Below are 15,504 nucleotides of genomic sequence, written 5' to 3' on the forward strand. Positions count from 1 at the left end.
ACCGCTAAGACTTGTTGGAATCCATAATTTTCTGTTCACGAAAAAATATGCACATTAAAAATCCAAATTTGTTCACCAGCCCTTAATTTTGCAAACAATTCCAAATATTGGGCAGAAACTGTCATTTGCTGAAAGACAAGGGACTGAAATGGTAATTCACATCATTATCCTTTTGATTTGTAACCAATTCTGAAAATGAACCAAAACTGTCAAGTTGCAAAAAATACAGGACCAGATGTGAAACTTAAGCCATCTTCCCCATTGAAACGAATAAAAGCAAATGGCAAAATTTATTCAAGAACCTTTGATTCTGAATCCATGAGACTGGTTCTGAGATCAACCAAAAGTCCGAGCTCCGTTCCACCCCTTCCGATTCCGAGCACCAGTTCGTTCCGAATCAAACGATCAAACACAGTCCCAATTGCGAATCGACGACTGCGAAACCCAGAAGATACAATTTGATGTGAGACAATGTAACTACGAAGCACCAGAAACATTTCAATTGCGAGGACACATCAATCAAATTGCGAGATCCAACAACTATAAAGCATCTGATTACGAGTCTGAACACATACGAAGCACCAAATGCGAGACTGAATTAACTGCGAGACATAGAAATTTCGAAGCATTCATTCCCATTACAAGACTATCATCACTGCGAAGGTATTTTTCCAATCTACAAAACAATTGACTTCAATTAAGAGACCTGCGCTCCGATGGCCTATGTTCTGACTGTCTTCATAGCTTCGCACCAACTGCCTTTGCAATTCCGATTGAGGGACAATTGATTCAAATTGTGATGCATCAAATACGAAATTAAGATACTGATTGAACTCTATTAACTGTGAAGGCTTGTTCCAAATGCGAGATCAACAAACAAAATTGTCAGTTTATCGCAACAACTGTCTTCGTTTATTTAATCTGATTTTGACTTTTCTTTCTTTGACCATCGAAACTGATTACTAACAAACACCAAAATCTACTTTCTCAGATCGATTTCCAGATCAAACAACGCTACAGTCGAGTTCATCACCATTATTATATGTACTCACAAAAAACCTAAAACATCAAATCTCCGGATCATCATTAACTTCTCAGATCAAACAATCACGAAACAAAATTGAATTCAATGAACGAACGGATTGACTAGTATGAACACAAAATCAAATAAAATCAAAATTGATTTTGACAAAAGTATCGTTCACAAATAACGACTCAAGAATAGAAGAACAAAGAATTTCAAGATACAACAATTACAGATATGAGAAGAGTTGACTTGCAATATACGATATCGAAGAACGTTTATACCAATGAACAGAGATCAAAAATAATGGGCTCAAGAACAGTCAAAACTTAAACAATCAAAAGAAACATGGTCAAACAGTGAACAGTAGTCGACGATAATGGACTCAAGAACAGTGGAATGGACTTGAATAAATATGAATCAAAAACAATTGGGCTAATCAATGGAACTAGATCTGGGAAACAATAGAATAACCTTGGATTGAACAATTAATTAGATCTAATCATAAAATATGAACAAGATACGAATCGGATTAAAGGAAAATTACTCAGATGAATAGTAGAAGAATATCATGAATCTTCATGAATGGTAGAACAAATAAGAACTTTGATTCCAAACCGCCAAAACAACAAAGATCGTCAATAACTTGTGCAGAAAATCATCAAATCAAGATCCGATACTTCAAAAATCAATAGATCTTCAAAGACCTGCTCTGATACCACTTGTTGGGTCAAAACCCTAATTACGATTTAATGAACATAATACGGAAAATAAGAACAAACACAATTATGAAGATATGTCGAATGATCAAACGATTTATTCATGAACATGAAGAATAAATTACACTATAAGAACAAATTAATGTAAATCTACTCTACCTAAGAAACCCCATCATGTTTGGCGGCTACATTTTTCCTCACTCTTAACCTTAATTATGAATAAAACATGACAATATATAGGGAATAAGACAAGTCTTGGGCTTTTAACCTACCCTTCATCAAGGGGGGGGGGGGGGGGGGGGGGGTCCATGAAGGACTTTGAACCCTTAATATTCAATTCTCGAATCTCTTAATATTCATGTCTCATGATATTCATGTCTCACGATATGAAACTAAATTAGATAATTTTAAATTTACAGTCTCTAGTTTAAGTGATAGTTTAAAAAGGATCTCGTTTAAGTAATACTAACTTAACTGATCAAATCAGCAGGTAACATCAAAGAGTGAAAAGAGACGATTGTAGATTGAGAAATTGGAGTCGAATTTGTCTAGGTCTAGGGATGATTTAATTTATTTGCAACGAGACAATTTAGTTCTTTTGAAACAGCGAAACATTTTTTGTTTAATTGCTAAATGTCTTTATTTTAATATCAGGTGCATATTGACTGTGAAATAAGCAAGAATATCCATAAAATGATTTTGCCCTTTCTCGAATTGAAAGATGATGAAATCGATGCAGACTGCTAGAGGTGTGAATCTATTGTCTTTTCTGACGATGTCTCTGACTCTTAAAGAGGTGGACTGGACAAAATTGAAGCTTACATACAGTCCCACAAATTTTTTAAATTCATGATGTTCTACAATTCAAAGTGGATACTCGTGTACGATAATCATTTCAGTCAAATCTTTCCTTGATGTATCATCATTAAATGTATAATATGAGACATAAGTTGTAGTACCATTCACTTTTTTTCTTGCACCAAAATAGATTAGTGAATATATGAAGTTGGTTTGTGCAAACAACGTTTAAAATAGGCAAATATATGTGTTGTACCATTCTTGCTATCTGCAACCAATACTTTAGAGCAATGTTTGCATTTTGCTTTAACTTCATCATTCGGTTTAGATCTTTTAAAATAGGGTCAGGTTGGTGAACACATTGCTCTTATTGAACCGACAACTAGACCTTCATCTTCATTACATGTATCATCAATATGAGTCTCATCTTGTTGAGTAACATAATTAGTATTTACTTTATTAAACTGAACATCATGATGACCGGACATCCACATCTTCTCCAATGATTGTGTGGCATAGTGAACAGTCTATTGTAGGTTAGAAGGGCAAAATAAGCAGGTCGACATCCACTTTATGTCCCCATAAAGCACGCAAATAAGTTAAGGGACTGATTCGGCAAATTCGAAATACATTGTTAGGCTTTTGTGTCATTTTTCCTCAAATGAACTATTACAACAAAATGCAAAATCAATTTAAATTAACAGCTATCTATGACTAGTGATTACATGGACAAAAAACCTAAGGGGTGCTAACTAAAATTCGAGGCTCAAATAAACAACCCATTAAATCATTAAATTCATACAATTAACAAAACCATGTTAATAAATAAACTATCCTACAATGTTATCAGTTTACATAAAATTAGATAAACATATTCATATACATTTATATTTTTATCAATTAACAAAACCATGTTAAAAAATAAACAAGTATACATTGATAGTGTTATCACATTCAATAGTCAAGACTCAACAAAATTAGAAAAATGAACAGATTCACATATGTTCATATTGTTATAACTTCCTACAATGTTATCAAATTACATGAAATTAGCAAAGAAATTGACCTTGTATATGTTTAAACGAGTAAACGAATTGAGCTTGCAAGAAGGAAAAAAAAAAAGATGAAATCAGCAGAAGACATGGATTTCGAATCAAGTTTGCAAAAAAAAAAGGGTTAAAAGTTACCACTTTACCTTATGCGTTTATGTAACTGCATCGAGTTGAGGAAAACTTTATGTGTCGTCGCTGCCTTGATGTGTGGTACAGGAGGTCGGGGATCTGCGTCGATGATGGGAGTAGAGGCCAAGCTAAGCTGGCGAACAATGGAATCAACTACAAGAAACATGGATGTTAATTGCAAGGTGAACTGGAAGAATGGAAGTTAAGAGTGGGAATTGGTATACGCTCTAACCCTAAAGAGCGTATACCAATTCTCATTCCCAACTTCCATTTTTTTGGTTCACCTTGCGACCAACAATCACGTTTCTTTCAATTTTTTATCTTGTTTGCTGGTTTAGCCTTGCCTCCACTCCACTAACTAGCACAGATCACCAACCTCAAGTTTGGCGCATCAAAGCAGTGATGACACATACAATTTGCCTCAGCCCGACACAGTTAGATAAACACATTAGGTAAGTAGTAACTTTTAACCTTTTTTCTTACAATATCAGTTTGAAATCTATGTCCTCTTACCGATTTCATCTTTTTTCTTGCAAGATCAATTCGTTTTACTCTTTTACAACGTTACAATGTCGATTTCTTAGCTAATTTTCATGTTTAACTGATTTAATGTGATTTGATAACATTGTAGGATGTTATAACAGCATAAATATATGTGAATATGTTCATTCTATCATATTTTGTTGAGTGTTGAATGTGATAACAGTATAAATATATAGTTGTTTATATGTTAGCATCGTTTTGTTAATTGATAACAATATGAATATATGTGAATTTGTTTATATGATTTCATGTAATCGGATAAAGTTGTAGGATCTTTATATCTTAACATGGTTCCGTTAATTATATGATTTTATGAGTTGTTTATTTGAGCCTTAAATTTTAGTTAGCACTTATTAGTTTTTTGCCAATGTAAAAACCAATCATAGGTTAGCTATTAACTTAAATTGATTTCGCATTTTGTTTTAATGGTTAATTTTATTGTTTGCTTATTTTCAGTGGATATGAATGCAAACAGCCCAAATCCTGCTCAAATTACAAGCAATAAAGGTGTAAAATTACAAGCAATAAAGGTGTAGGAGGTTCGTGTTCTAATCAAGTAAATACATACTCCGTTAATCGACAAGATGAGACGCATATTGATGATACATTCAAAAAAAAGCAATATGTTCACCAGCATGGGCCCATTTTAAAATATTTAATATGAATGGTGAAGAAACAAAATGCAAGCATTACTCTAAAGTATTTGGTTGCTATAGTGGGTGCACATAGCAAGAATGGTACAAAACATTTACTTACCCATTCTAAACGTTATTTACAAAAACCACCTTCAGATATTCGTCAATCTATCTTAGTGTAAGGAAAAAAATGGATGGTACTACAACTTATGTCTCAAACAATATATCTAATGTTGAAACATCAAGGAAATGTTTGGCTGAAATGATTATCGTACACGGATATCCACTTTCAAATGTAGAACATCATGGATTTAGAAAGTTTATGGGAAGTCTTCAACCTTTGTTTAAAGTTCTTTATCGAAACACCATCAAGAGCCACATAAAAAGTATTTATGATTACGAAAAGGATAAAACTACTACTAATTTCTATTTGCTTAAATGATGTTATAAACTTAATTTGTGGTGTACCCTATGTAAGGTTTTAATTTGTCATTATTCCATTGTAGTTTTTTCCAAACATTTTTTTTTTTTGGTGTAGATATCGGGTTTTCGGGTCTATATCAGTTTCAGGTTTAGGGTCGGTTCGGGAGAATTTTCAACCTTTCAACCCTGATAAGGAGTCCCGATAAGAAACCCGTCAGGATGGGAACAAATTTTCATATCAGGTTCGAGGATGGGATACTCTACCCCGTCTCCAAACCCACCTCATTGTCATTCCTAATCCTCCACCTAGCCTCCTCCTGGCCCAAACTCGTCATCTCGACTCTTAGGGCTTCACCAATTCAATCCCAATCCAAATGACAGACAACTCACATGAAATTTTGCAATTTTCATAAATGCAAATTTGATCTCATGGTCTTCCTAAAAGCATACGAAGATTCCTCTCACCTATACGAAATTTGAGTGCACGGGTTTGGCCAATATTGTTGCTAACATTACATGGTTTCGATCTCTTTTCTCAAAACTTTGTGTTCCTCCAAACCTATGGTGCTATATGTTGGAGACATTACATTGTTTCATGCCATACAAAACATATAGATGTCGATAATCTCTCTGCTAAACCACTAACAAGAACAGCTATACCCCATATTGATACAGTTGTGGCCATTGTGGCCACCAAACCGCTACCCTCCCCTCAATTTTCTTTACTTTATATCAAGCTTCATGTTGGTAAACTCCCTTCATTTGAGAGACCATATCAAAACTAGTATGGGTCGTCATCCTTATTGTATATATGGTTCTTTAGAGTGTTAGGGTTTAGGTGTACTCCCTATTTTATATCATAGTGTATAGCAAAGAAGAGAATTCCTAAACCTAATGCGCCCAACATATCGGTTTGAGTTAAATCCTTCGACTTCGCTATCTCCTTATAAGCGATAAAGCATCAAGAGACTGTTTTCTACTACGTTCATAATACAAAACTCAAAAGGACCACAATACATGATGATAGCAACTAAGGTACATTGAACCAAACAAGATCCTGAATTAGTATTAAATGTTTTGCTGGATTCATATGAAGTTATAGGATATGATAATTAAGTATTCAACCATAACGGATGGGCAGGTTAACTAAAAGAATTAAGTTGCCACCATCAATCTGACAGGATAATTAATTACCCATAAATTAGAAGCTTTATATTATCATCATATCCTATGCAAAGGATTTACCCAGACTATTCACCCTTGAAACATAAATAATATGCACTAAAGTTTCACCAAACCCCCTAAAACATTTTATATCTCAAGTGTTAAATTCCAACATTGCACATAAATTGTAGTGATAAAAGTAACAATGTCAGAGGCACGCTTACCTTCATGATCACAGGTGATGCCTAGAGAAAAGATGTCCACCCCCAATGTATCAATCATCCTGAACACAAACAAAGAACAAGTTAGATTCAGCAAAAACGTTACTGATTAACCTTGAAACCAGAAAAGAAAATGAAACAGAAACAATAAAACCTTGAATTTTTCCCTTTCCTGTTCAAATCAATAGCAATCAGCTGCACATCACACCCAATGCAACTGCAACAACCATGAGCACCACCACCACCAGACAATCTTCATCGAACTGAGTTTGCAACAGAACACATTATTCACACAAGAAACGAAAGTAAAACTAGCTCCCTAAAATCACTCAATCGCAAACAAAAATAAGGAAATCAAGATCGAGACATGAATACCTTCGAATCAGAATCAGGGGTAAATGCAAGATTGTAAAGCAAACACCGATTGATTAATTAACACGCTAAAGAAATCTATAAACTATTACTGGGTATGCAGAAATCTAAGATGCACCCAAGGATAACATTTTACACAAATTACCCCTAAAAAGAGAACAATGTACTACAGCCTCTCTCTCTCTCTCACTCTCTCTTTCCTCACTTCTTCGCCTTCCTAGTTGCAGTAACTTTCTTCGCTATTGCTGGTTTGGGTTTCAAGCTCTTCGCAGATGCCTTCTTCACCGGTGTCTTCTTCGCAGCAGGCTTTGGAGCGGCGGCTGCTTTTTTCCCTGGAGTTGATTTAGCTGTTGTCTTTGCTACTTTAGCCGGTTTGGCAACAGTCTTGGCCTTCGGTTTCGCCTTGGCAGCTACGGCTTTTGGCTTTGCAGCGGGCTTGGCGGCGGCTTTTGGGGCTGCTGGCTTCGCTGCGGCCTTGGGAGCCGCTGCCTTGGGCTTAGCAGCAGGCTTGGCTTTCGCCGCGGGCTTAGCCTTAGCAGCTTTCTTCGGTTTCGCTGCTGTTTTCGCCTTGGGAGCTGCCTTGGGCTTGGCAGCGGCCTTCTTCTTAGCGGGTGCTTTTTTGGCAGCTGTCTTTGGCTTTGCAGCAGCTTTCTTCTTCGCCGGAGCACCTGTTGCCGTAGCTTTTGCCGGTAGCTTGTAGGAAGCCTTGACCTTAACTAGTTTACCAGCAGCAACGAATTTCTTCAATTGGGTGTATAAAAGCTTCTTAAAATTCGCTGGAAGATTCTTTTGTTTCCCCTCGATGAACTTAGTGATCGCATACTGGCTGGAACCAGTCCTCTCCTTCAACGTAACAATGGCGTCCTTAATCATCTGTAAACAAAATCAATCACGAACAAAGCATTAATCACAAAGATCAAATCATAATAGAACAATTTAAAAAGACAACAAATTGAAAACAATTCACACCTCGAAGTATGTTGGATGAAGAGAAGGACTTTTAGGTTTTCGGTTGGCAGATGGCTTCTTGGCTTTCTTTGGTTTTTCTTCAGCTGCCGGGACCTCGGGTTTCTCCTCCTGTGGGGCAGCGTCAGTGGAAACGACTTCCGGTGCAGTGGGCTCCGTCGCAACAATTGGTTCTTCAGTCGCCATCGCCGTTGGGTTTGGAATTCAAATCAAGCTCTGAAAATTGAATTTAGATCTGGAAATGCTAATCGAACTGAGATTGATTGCGATGATGGAATGTAGCGTCTGAGTGACAAAGATGAGTTTGTGGGGATTTAAATAATAAGGAGCATGAGGGACATATCTAAAAGCAGCGTTTTGATTGGTCCATATAGGGGTCACACGGATCGGACACCTAACTGGAATTTAAACATGAGCTGTTAGATTATTCACCATCAACGGCTTAGAATGACTCTTGTGAAGGTGGAGATGAAGTTTAGATGAGATGTATTATTCATTTTGGTGTGTTTCTATGCTCAATTAATTTGAGCATAACTGTAATTTTACTTGATGAAATTCGATGAAATTTTTTGAGGTTTGTAGATATAGAAGTTAGCTTTCTGTCAAATATTTTTAGGGATGCTGAAGTTTAGTGGTTTGAGAGATATTCGATTAGATATGTACAATGGTAAAAAAGGGTATCTATTTGGAGTTATTGATGTTCTCAAGTGTTTTCAAGTCAATGCTTTCGTTTGATTTGTGAGTTTGACATCAGGTTGGATGCTAACTATACTGGGGAGTCCGTAGAATCAAGTATTGTCCAAATCGGATGTGATTTGAATGTAGAAATATACAATTAAATGTTGTATAAGATGAACAAGTTCGTTGATTGTGATTAAGTAATGTCATTTGTATTGATATTTGTTATTTTATTGATGGTATTGGTACCGAGTATACTTAATTCTATATATGTGTATTTAACGTTATTACAGTATGAAAAAATCGGTGGCATAAGTCTTGTTTTTACGTTAGTTATTAAAATCTGGATTTTAATGTAAGGTGTTGTTAATAGTTACACGAAACTGTTTCCACACTATTTTTAATGTTTAATGTTACAAGCATTCTATATTAAAAATCAAATAATATAATTACCTTTTTAGTATGGTAAAAATCAATATTTATGACTTCATGGTATAAGATTAAACATCCAAGATCCAAATATGTAAATTGGATCTACCAAAATTTGTAGCCGAGAAGAACACATTAATGTAAATTAACTTTGTTGCATTCACCTATATGAAATGCTTATTTATATAATATATTGAATATTATTTTGAAATAATTGGCAAATTAAATGATGTTTGTTTTTTTATAATCGTGTGATTTAATTTATAAATTGTTAGCCATTTTAATTTATAAATTGTTTTTTATAATAGGGGATTTGAGTCCTTTTTCTCATGTTTCTCTTCTGTTTATAGAGAAATGTTGCCACCGCTTACAAAAATGATTCTAACAAATCGTGAATTGTTTCTCATGGTTCTCTCTCGGTCTCTTTCCATCTGTTTCTCTGCTCAAAACCACCACCGCTATATTCTCTTCCCCATCTCCCTTCCTGTACATCGACATTGCCACCCACCGGACCACTCACGACACCACTCGGACCTCACATCTGATCAAACCACCACATCCCCTGATTCATTACATATTCGTCAATCTATTCATCCGTTGTATTTTCTTTGTACGAAAAATGTTTGTCCTCAAGGGTGAGAAGTATTAATTACTTTTAGTTTCTGAATGTTACTTGAATCACTTCATCTTTACCTTCATAGTTTATCATTTGGTTTGTCGACTCAGATCCACTGGTTCTACATGTTGTTTCTTATATTATGCCATGGTAAGTTGAAAAATATTTGTTTGTATAGCCATGATATTTGGTATTCTTAACTTAGGATTTTAAATATTACATTTGATGTTGATTCTTACATTCACAGTTTTAGCCTACCACGTGCTCGATGAAATGTTTAAGATAATTTTTCTTGATTAAACTCGGTTGGGTTATGATTTTCGTCTTTTGTTTGGTATATACTATGAAATCACTTAAGCTTTCACTTGAATTTACCTTTTTTTGCATACTATTGTTGTAGCCTATTGTGTTCATGACTCATGGCCTGTTTTTGTTCTTACTCAATCTTCATTATGACTTTAATAGGGTTCTGCCAATATTCTTTTTTTAATTGTTCGCTTCTAAGAATTGTTGTGATTTTTATTTGCAAGTGCTTTTGTCTAATTACAGTTGGGCAAACAAGGGCGGGTTCAAAATAACAAGATCAAACACAAAAGGAGATATAAGTCTTAATGGGGTGTTCAACATTGTATCAAAGGATGTGCCCAAGCTTCAAGTGAGTCTAACATGTTCATTTTAAGGTAATCCCACATAATTCCAAGACTTCCAATTGTTTTTCTGTTATGATTATATTAAATGGTCGATGTTTGATCATCACATTTATGTACACAAAGGGGATTGTGTACCACGTGATAGTGTTGGTTACTTTGTAGTTTCTATATGGAATTTTCCAAGATAAAACATATTGTAGCAATATTAATTAAGAGTTTGTGATCTTATTAAAAATGTGTTTGTTTAATAAATACATATTTAAGAAAAACAAGTAACATGTGCATATCTATTTGTTTTGCATCCTTTTAGATTTTGTATTTTACAACTTTTTGTTAATAATGATTTCTTCATGCAGGTTGTGATTGTGGATGACTCATACTTCTTGAATAATGCCCAAACAAACAAAAAAAATTGCGTCTCTTCCTATATTATAGTTCTCTCTCTCTCTTTCTTTCTCTTTTTTTTTCTCTCTCTCTCTCACACACACACTTACACACACTCTTACTGATGTGTTTGTTATTTTCATAAATGCATAAATATAATTGTACTTTTATTTTTTTGTGGTGACTTGGAATGCAAACAACAAATTTTAGCAACAAACTTTTATATATGAAGAAGGTAACATGCCTCTCAACTAAAGTCACCCCAGAAACACCAAAATGCAAACTGATACAGAAAATGAAAAAAAGGGATTGAGACCAAAAGTAACATGGATTTCACTAATCTAGGAACTCAAGCACAAGAAGGGTCTTTCCTGTTAGATGTTGGGTGTCGTAAAGGACGAGTTTCTTTAAATGTATGCTCATTCTATTGATTCCCTTTAACCTAAAACACCTAATGTTTCAACGGTTTTTTCCATTTTCAAAGATATATTATTAGTGTTGATTGAATGTTGGTTTTTCTTACATGTTGTGCAGAAACTTGCAACCCTACATGTTAACTGTGAAAACCATAGAAATCAATGAAACATAGCATAGATGAATTGAGAAGAAGCATGTCATCCCTCTGGCTGGTGTTACAGGTAAATCCATATTGCTGCTATATGGATTTATTATTTGGTATTTACTATATATTTGTTTAATGAATAATTTGTAAATTGAAAATATCTAATTATCTCGGTGAAGAACACGTCAAAAGTAACAAGTAAGATCTTAAATATTTATTAGCAATGCTCAAGGTATGCTTTGATTTGATGTAATTACTTCTCGCCACTTTCTCATCCACCTGAAACTTATTTGTCTGGGTATCTATGTGCCTTTGGCATTATATATTGGAACTGATTTGGCTGGAAAAAGTTTATATCTGAATTTGAGGTAAATTTCATGCTTAGCAAATCTAGGTAAGTTTCATGTCCCTTTGAAATTATTTTTCAAAGCAAAGCATTTTCCATACAATATTTGTGTGTATGTGTGCATATGTGTGTTTTTTGGGTTTTAAACCAATAAGAAATGTGATATTGATAAAATTATATATTTTTTTAATCTTTTGGCTTTTTTTGCATTGACTATGTATCTCTTCAATTAATCTTCAAAGTGATTTGATCATATCATTGATTTCTTTCATGTTTGATCTAGTGCAGTGATCACAATTCAAAAGTTTGTAACCTTATCTAGAATTCTGTACACTATGTTTTGTAAATTATTATTATTGTTATTATCACTTATATTAATTTTTGGTTAATTTATTTTTTTCTACAAGATTAAGGTTAACAATGATAGATGGTAAGAATACACGTTTGATTTTGCAATAAGATGAAAATATATTATTATATTGCATTCCAGAAAGTGTTTGGTTGTTGAATGAACGAAAACTTTTAAAACCCGTGTTTGATGGCTCAGGCTAAAACATAAATATGGTGAAAATAGAAGTAATTTTTTATAATTTTCTACCCGTAGCAAGTTATGCGTCCAATATGTATCTCTAAGAATTCGTACAATAACAACACCCATGAGTTCATAACAAAATAGGTTTTTTTTTCTGTTACTTTCCACAATCATTATTTATGGGCTTATATTTTATTATTTACGGTGCAGAGTATTATATCATGCATATGAAGAGGTGCACACAAGAAATCGTTTTTTTTTTCTTTTTCCTGTAACTGTTACAACCCAAAAAAACGAAATATGTGTTTTCTATAACCGTTTTTTTAAACTGGTCCAGTTAAATCCTAACTAGCGGTTTAATATCGGTTTTTCAAAAAAGTGAAACCTTTTTTTTCAGTTTTTCTAAACAAACCCGATTTCTTTAACCAAGAAAAACATATTTTTTTGACCTAATTTCACTTCTTAAATAACTGAACCGATTATAACCGAATTCGTTTTACTATATCAGGCTTTTTTTTTTTTAAATTTGGTTTTTAGAATAACCAAACATGTGTAAACCGGTATTTATGTATCTCTAGGTATTGGAGGGACTTTTGAAGGAGGGGTTGTTTGAATAACAATGTACTTACTTACTACAAACACTATTGTGATTTTGGTCCATGTTTAAAGTGCAATGCCCTGATTGGCTAAATGTAAGAAATAGCAATTTACATACATTTTTTGTGTAATATAACATCATATTTTAATTACTTAACTTTAAACCTTTTTATATTTGTTTTCATTTTTTTTTATAAAATCTGTACTTTAATTTAAATTTTAGCCATGCAGTATAATCATAAGTAGGATGCTATAAAAAAACATATAAACTTCGTTGCCATTTCTTGCATTTTTTCCACACTTTTAGATCCTAAAGTGTCCCCCCGAAAAGAAGACAATCGCAAAAAAAGAAACAATTTCCCGAAACGATACTATCAACGCCGCCATATTCGCCATCCGACTCCATCTCACATTAAATATATTTTATGTCAAACTAAAAGATACATTTCCACCATCAAATTTCAGATTTCAAATAAACATTGTCGATAAAAAAACCGATTGATGAAACAAACTATTCATCACCCGCTGCTTAGCACGATTAATAACGGCAGTGAAGTCTATACATCAAATGTGGCGTATAAATAAGTGTTGGACAATTAATAATGCACAATCAATCGTATGTTCGTGTACATTTGTAAATAATCATAACTTTTCATTTTTAATTCTTATTGATTACGAATTTGCTAACATGACTTCTATTGATAATTGTTTAAATGTAGTAACCTATTTGCGCAAGAATAGTAATCGCCTCTAAGAACTAATTTTTGAAAGAAATTATTCGCACCCGTCGCTTAGCGCGGGTAAATGGCTAATATATATATATATATATATATATATATATATATATATATATATATATGTGTGTGTGTGTGTATGTGTGTGTAACATCCGGTTCTTGATACGTAAACTCATGTTTTGCTCTAGGAGTCGTCGGGTTGGAGGCCCAACTCGTCGAGTAGACTCGACTTTGGATCAATAGGGTGAGTAACTCGACGAGTCGGGAGACCGACTCAACGAATAGGATTGTCTGGATGAAACCCTAATATTTAGGGTTTGCACCCTATTTAAACAGCTTATAACGCCCCAACACAGCCTCCATTGTTCCTCCCAACCCAGAGAAACACTAACTCAAAACCCTAAGCCTTATTTGAGTGTTCTTGAGCTTTTTGGTGCCTTTTTGTGTGTATTTGAAGTTGGGAGAGGAGAAGGAAGCTTGGGAGATCAAGAGAGAGCAAGTAGATCCAGAAGTTTTGGCACATTTCCTGCTCATTTGAGGTATAAAGCTGATACCTTGGCTATTCATTACTTGGATCTTGATTTGGGGCTATTTTCTACATTTTCTAAGCTTTAGAGAGGCTATACTCAGATTTGTGTGTATATTTGGAGTTGCACTTCAGATATGGAACCATTGAGGGTTCCCATGGCATAAAGGTGCCAACTTTATGGCCATGGGAGACCCATGCTTCTTATATACCTCTTTTTATGGCTTTTTGAGCCAAAAAACCCATACATGGACGTCAAGATTGGAACTTTACGTATAAAATGGACCCTAGGAGGCCAAATCTATGGTTTTGATGCATTAAGACCCATTATAATCGATTGAACAGTTTTGGACAAAGAGGGACTCGGCGAGTCGGGTCGCATTTTTCCCCAAATGTCTTCTGGCAATGGAATTTGGTTGAGTGGACACCCATTAAGTTGTCATTTTATAGGCAACAACCTTATACCCCCCTTATAGACCGGCTTCATGAATGAGGCGTACTAGCGGTAAGACGAATTGCTCTTATACATACATACATATATATATATATATATATATATATATATATATATATATATATATATATATATATACTTATAATATATTAATAATTCCCAAGTGTAATTTCTCTCATTTAGTCTATCCAATTACATGGTGCCATGCAACCCAAATGGACCATGTCGGGTCGGGTCAAATACATACCAGAAATAGTTATGGACTTAGACACCTTATCCAACAGTTTTGAAAATATAGCAATGATGTTTTCCGTAAACTATTTTCATAAGTAATGTAATTAAACAAAAATATTTGGGTCTCGATTTTGGGATGTTACAAGTTGGTATCAGAACCTTGGTTTGAGGGATTCGGGCACACCGTCGGGGTGTCTGGACTCAAACCGAGGGCTTGAAGGATTTTTACATGAAAAATAGTTCTCTAAAAGTTTAAAAAAATAATAATAAGGAGTTTTGATAAAGAACAAGGTGTGTGATGCGTGCGACTGGTCGAGCTCAAGTAAGTTTTCCCCAAGATACACATACATGTTATGTTATGTTATATGATATGATTATGAGAACTACATGCTATATTAGGGCTAAGGATCTAGGGAGGATGCCTTGTATGCCTGTTATGTGATTATGAGAACTGCATGCTAGACTAGGGCTAAGGATCTAGGAAGGATGCCTTATATTCTTGTTGTATGAGTTTATTGAGCTATATGCTAGGGTTGGTTAGTCAGCAATATGGTAGCCTGATTAGGTTATGCTTGGTAATGGCTATTAAATACATGAATGTTGCTTGCTTTGTGTTGATAGGGGTTCCAACTAGCTTTAACTAACTAGTAAGTGAATATGTAATAGTATCTACAAGCTAGTTAGGGAAAGATGGTAGGGATTCCTTGTGTAGCT

General features: G+C 34.4%; 1 protein-coding gene across 1 annotated transcript; it reads right to left on the reverse strand.

Annotated features, from left to right (window-relative positions):
- Nucleotides 1-7,114: 7,114 nt before the first annotated feature.
- LOC145052547 (uncharacterized) lies at nt 7,115-8,346 on the reverse strand. The gene is made up of 2 exons (XM_079000371.1): nt 8,050-8,346; nt 7,115-7,953 (listed from the first exon to the last, which is right to left on the reverse strand). The coding sequence occupies exons 1-2, from the start codon at nt 8,230-8,232 to the stop codon at nt 7,282-7,284; spliced, it is 855 nt and encodes a 284-aa protein (XP_078856497.1). The 5' UTR covers nt 8,233-8,346; the 3' UTR covers nt 7,115-7,281.
- Between the last annotated feature and the right edge of the window lie 7,158 nt (nt 8,347-15,504).

Source organism: Lactuca serriola, chromosome 5, assembly GCF_051521515.1.
Source record: "Lactuca serriola cultivar US96UC23 chromosome 5, Lser_US96UC23_V15, whole genome shotgun sequence".
In the NCBI taxonomy this organism is placed as follows: domain Eukaryota; kingdom Viridiplantae; phylum Streptophyta; class Magnoliopsida; order Asterales; family Asteraceae; genus Lactuca; species Lactuca serriola.